The 4827-nt window shown below is 51.0% G+C and overlaps 1 protein-coding gene across 1 annotated transcript; it reads right to left on the bottom strand.

Annotated features, from left to right (window-relative positions):
• Positions 1-2583: 2583 nt before the first annotated feature.
• On the bottom strand, positions 2584-4295 carry LOC139838317 (uncharacterized). The gene is made up of 2 exons (XM_071827725.1): positions 3222-4295; positions 2584-2631 (listed from the first exon to the last, which is right to left on the bottom strand). Exons 1-2 carry the CDS (start codon positions 4293-4295, stop codon positions 2584-2586), a joined length of 1122 nt encoding a protein of 373 aa, XP_071683826.1.
• Between the last annotated feature and the right edge of the window lie 532 nt (positions 4296-4827).

The raw sequence follows: 4827 nt of genomic DNA, 5'->3' as shown, positions 1-4827 counted from the left end.
AATAAGTTTAGCCATCCTTGTTGCGTAACAAACGTATGTATGTCAGATCATTAGGAAGCATCACTGGTGCTCACATTAGTTAACCATAACTAGGAGGAAAAGTCCCAGTTGAACCTGGGTGCACGTGAATTAATGTAGTCGTGGGTTTCCTCGCGATCATTACCGTTCACTCAACTTGAGCAACTTCTAGCAAATGTCACCTTGCCTATGCTGTCTATTGCATCCATAGAAAGTAGAAGGAGAGCATCACCAAGACGATAACTTTTAGGTGTTGAAAGCCATATACTGAAAAACATCGCATCACTTGTTTTGACTTTAACAAAGCAACAACCATATTAGCCAAATGAAAAATATGAGCAACTATCATGTACGGATGTACCTGAGTAACAAGGCAAGATGGCATCCCATGCCTAAACTCTTAACCCATACAAGATTATTTAATGCTTAAAATGAAAATATGTCCCTAAATGTCTTCAAATTCAACTAAACAAAGCATGAGCAGAAAGAAACTTGGCAATACAGTTTAGCTTACTTATGCTGAAGGTCTTTTGTTTCATATCCGGACGGTATTGCACAAGGAGAGGCAGTCGACAAGAATATGCGGCAGCAGCACCAAGCGATCGTAGCTGGCAGTAGGTATGATGCTTCTGTCCGCAAGATGGCAGCCCTCGGTTCGATCCCTCTCGTCGATGTCGAATCTTAGGTAGATGGTGTCACCACTGATGGAGCCGTCCGGGAAAACCCCAACAGGCACCGAGAGAGACCAACGCATACCAAGGAATAGTGCGTGTCCTCCATCACCCAAGCTGTCGACTTGGCACAGAGTCCCATGGTCCAAATCCACTCGGTACACGTCATACCTCCTTATCTTCCAGTACCGCCGCGAGAACCTACAGTGTACCAGCATCAACTCCCCGGCATTATCCACCAGATGCACACTATCTTCCATTGGGGAAACATTCATACTAAAACGCTGGTTGGCGGCCACCTCCAGTCGTGGTGGATGATTCTTGAGCACCATAACACCGCGTTCGGTGAAACAATAGAAACGGCCTGCAAACATACATGACGTCGTTCGCAGGCTGTTGGGGAACCTTAGCAGCGTCCAGTGCATGTCGCCAGGCTTGGCCACGCCTCGAGCGAGTTGAAAGAGAGCACCACCGTGGAGTCCTTGTCGTCGAGAATGCCGGAGCCCCATGCTCCAAAATATATGGCAGAACAAGGGCTGTGCAGGAGGTGGTGGTCTGGATCCTGCTCGGGCAGCAGCGTGGTGATCGGCGGGAGCTGCGTGATCAGGTGGCGCGTCAGCGGGTTGAGCAGGCGGACGTGGTGTGTGCGGTCGCGGTGGAGCAGGACGAGGAGGCCCTCGCAGGTCTGGGCGAGCACCGCGTGGTCGAGGAGCTCCGGGAGGCGGACCTGGACGCACTCGCCGGTGGACAGGTTGAGGAAGCGGCGGCGGCGGTCTGGTTCTGCGGCGCCGGGCGTTTCGTGGAGCATGATCCACCGCCGGGGGTGGAACCGGCGGTCCAGGCCGCCGCCGTGCGCGTGCAGATCCGCGGTGGAGAGCCGCCATGAGACGCACACGGCGCGGAAGCGGACGTACTCGGCGACGCCGTGGGCGAGGAGGCGCTCGGCGATCATGGCCGCCGGTCCGTCCGCAAGATTCGTCCAGTGCCCCCTGGTTAGGGTAGGAGAGGAGGAGGCGGGAGCCATGGAGCGTTGCGTAGGTGATCGGCCCGGCGAGAAGGGTACGTCGTCGTATGGACGAACCGGAGAGGCGTAGATGGGACTGCGCCGACGCCGGCAGCGGCAGGACTCCTCGGTGGCTTGGTGGAACCGTGAAACGAGACGAGGTGCGGTTGGACTTTATTCAGGTGTATATCGGGCCGGTCACCGATTGTGTGTTGCTGCAATTTTCTTGCCTCTTGTTTTTGGCGTGACTTCCTAAATATATAGTCCGTATAAACCTGGCTCTAACTGAAAAAAAAAATTCGAGGCTGAAATAGCTATACTAATTATAATATGATTTAAACTTATTGTAACCATATTTTTTTTACTTCACTGCAATGTTAACCGTTCCTATCAATTTACTAAATAGTGATACGAGAAACAAAACAAGAGAACCTTAATTCAGACTTTAAATTGTTTTCGGACAACATGTTGATGCAAAGGGATTCATGCTCTTTAAGCAGCAAGAACACTACATAAGTCTAAAACATGATACATATAATGATATAAATATACATGTTCAAAACTACAATGTTACAAAATGTACACCTGACTCGTCTTCATTTAGGAAGCATAATCATGAAGTTACATTGATGAAATTATTCTCGAATGAGTACAGCACTTTCTCAAACCCCATGACTGAATCAATCACGGGTGGCTCTTCTCCGTGAGAACTTTTGGGCAGGCCCCAAGCCAAGGGCATATGAAGTAGCCTAACATCTCCCTTGAATTTTTAGCTTGCTCTAGAGGCGCTGGAAGGACCCCAACATCAGTTACCGACCTGCGGCCGATTTATTGCCAACCATATAACTGGCATGATCATATCTGTCCTCTGAAAAGAGAAGAGTGGCAGTTTCATGCTGTTAGGACAGCATTAGTCTCAGCATCAAAGGTGTAGGCACCCTGCAATCACAAGAGACCAAATGCCAAATTAGAAGTCATCACAAAAAAAGATTTGTTTCACTATCTGACCTCTGTAATGATGGTAAAGCAGTGTCACTAGCTGACCTCTGTAATGAAAGCAATGCAGTATTGATTTCTGGAGCGAAAGTTGTTGTTTCTTTCTTGATTAACGAACCATAGTATCAACATACATCTCATGCTCTCTCCTCATACATAAAAATAGAAAATAATAACACTCATGTACACTGACTAACTAGTTAAATATCCTTTTATGTCATCGCAAAAAAAAATCCTTTTATGGCATACTCTTCAGTTCTTCTAGAGTATTAGTCTGCAGAGGCATGCTTACAACTTACTAGTAACTGAAATATGTGTCTGGCCGTACTCAAATGAAAGTGAAGTCAGCAGAAAAACCAGTCAAGATACAGTCACACAAAAAATTAACAGTGGGGAAGTACAAATGTTATCTGAATGGAGACCAAAACATACATTCGAAGTACTGAATACTGATGCTAATCTTCTTCAAATCCAACGATATTGCCAGCAATGCACAAAGCAAGGCAGTGTACAAGAGTATGTGGCTGCAGTACCAGGCCATCCATGTTGTAGCTGGCAGCAGGTGTGGTACTTCTATCCACTAGATGGTAAGCCTCGGTATCTGCCCTCTCATCGACGTCGAAGCTCAAATAGATGGTGTCACTGCTAATGGAGCCGGAGGGGAACACCTCAACAGGCACCGAGATAGAGCAATACATGCCCATGAACAATGCGCGTCCCCCGCCAAGGCTGTTGACGGGGAGCAGAGCCTTGGTGTCCAAATCCACCCAATACAAGTCATAGCTCCTCCCGAGCTGCGAGAACCTGCGGTGAACCAGCATCAGCTGCCCACCGTTGTCCACGAGGTGCGTGCTATCCATCTCCACGGAAACCGGCATATGTCGCCCGGCAGCAAGCTCCAGCCGCGGTGGACTCGTCTCTGCTAGCACCATGACACCGTCTACGGTAACGCAGTAGAAGTGCCCTGCGAACATGAGCGGCGCCGTCCTCATCGGGTCCCTGAACTTGAGCAGCGTCCACGACTGGTCGCCGAGCTTGGCCACGCCTAGGATGTGGAGGCGGTAGAAGCAGAGCACGAATGTGGAATCATCGTCGGCGACGCCGGAGCCCCACGCTGCAAAGTCCGTGCCAAAATGGGTGTTGTGAACTGCGAGCCTGTGGTGGTACATCGCGGGGAGCAGCGTGGTGAGCGCCGGGAGCTGCAAGAGCTGGCCGGTCAGCGGGTTGAGCAGGCGGACGTGCTTGCGGGCGTGGAGCAGGACGAGGAGGCCCTCGGCGGTGGGGGCGAGCACGTTGTGGTCATGGAGTTCGGGTATGTCCACCTGGACGCACTCGCCGGTGGAGGAGTTGAGGAAGCGGCGGCGGACGGGGGGAGCGTCGAGTGGCTCCCGTAGCATGATCCACCGCCGGGGGTGGAACCGGCGGTCCAGCCGGCCGTCCAAGGGCGGGGCCGCGGAGCACCGCCGCCAAGAACCGCACACGGCGCGGAAGCGGATGTAGTCGGCGACGTCGTATGCGAGGACGCAGTCGGAGATCAGCCCCGCCGGCCCGTCGCCGAGATCCGCCCAATTCTTCTTCTCCGGGGCAGGTGAGGAGCAGGGATCCATGGAGGGACGTGCGGGCGCTCGGCCCACCGAGGAGGGTGGTCGTCGTTTGTGAGACTTGGATCTCTACCGATTCACTGACCGGGGGAGCGTAGATGAGACTACGCCGTCGCCGCCGGTAGCAGCACGGCTCCTCGGTGGAGGTGTAACTGGAAGTGAATATGGGACGACCAGTTATTGGTCTTCAGCTGTGTGTTGCGGGCTTGCTAGGGTAGTAGCCTATTACTGCTCATTCTGAAGCTGCAAGAATATTCGGCGTAAAGGGCAAATGTATTTCTATAGCTCTTGAGTCATTTTCTCCAAATGCCAAAATAACAAGAGTCACTGCAGTGAATTATAATTTATTCCACTAACTTTTGTTCAAAAAAATGAATTGTGCGCTTTAAGCAGCAAGAACACTAGAGGGAAGCAGTACATGTCTAAAACTACAATGCCACAGAGTGTACAACACATGATATTAATGTCAGCACGGAAGCCAATACTGCATAAAACCTACAGGATTATCAGGCCTATAATGATCCAAAATAACAATCCT

Source organism: Lolium perenne, chromosome 3, assembly GCF_019359855.2.
Source record: "Lolium perenne isolate Kyuss_39 chromosome 3, Kyuss_2.0, whole genome shotgun sequence".
NCBI classification, from domain to species: Eukaryota; Viridiplantae; Streptophyta; class Magnoliopsida; order Poales; family Poaceae; genus Lolium; species Lolium perenne.
The sequence above is the reverse complement of the archived record's forward strand: the minus strand, read 5'-3'. Positions and strand labels throughout refer to the sequence as shown.

What these genes read in the sequence shown, in the direction of transcription:
- LOC139838317 (XM_071827725.1), bottom strand. Translation starts at nt 4,295, where the DNA reads ATGGATCCCTGCTCCTCACCTGCCCCGGAGAAGAAGAATTGGGCGGAT. An exon ending in GCTACAACATGGATGGCCTG is followed by an intron (nt 2,632 to 3,221) that starts GTACTGCAGCCA and finishes TTGTGATTGCAG; the next exon opens with GGTGCCTACACCTTTGATGC.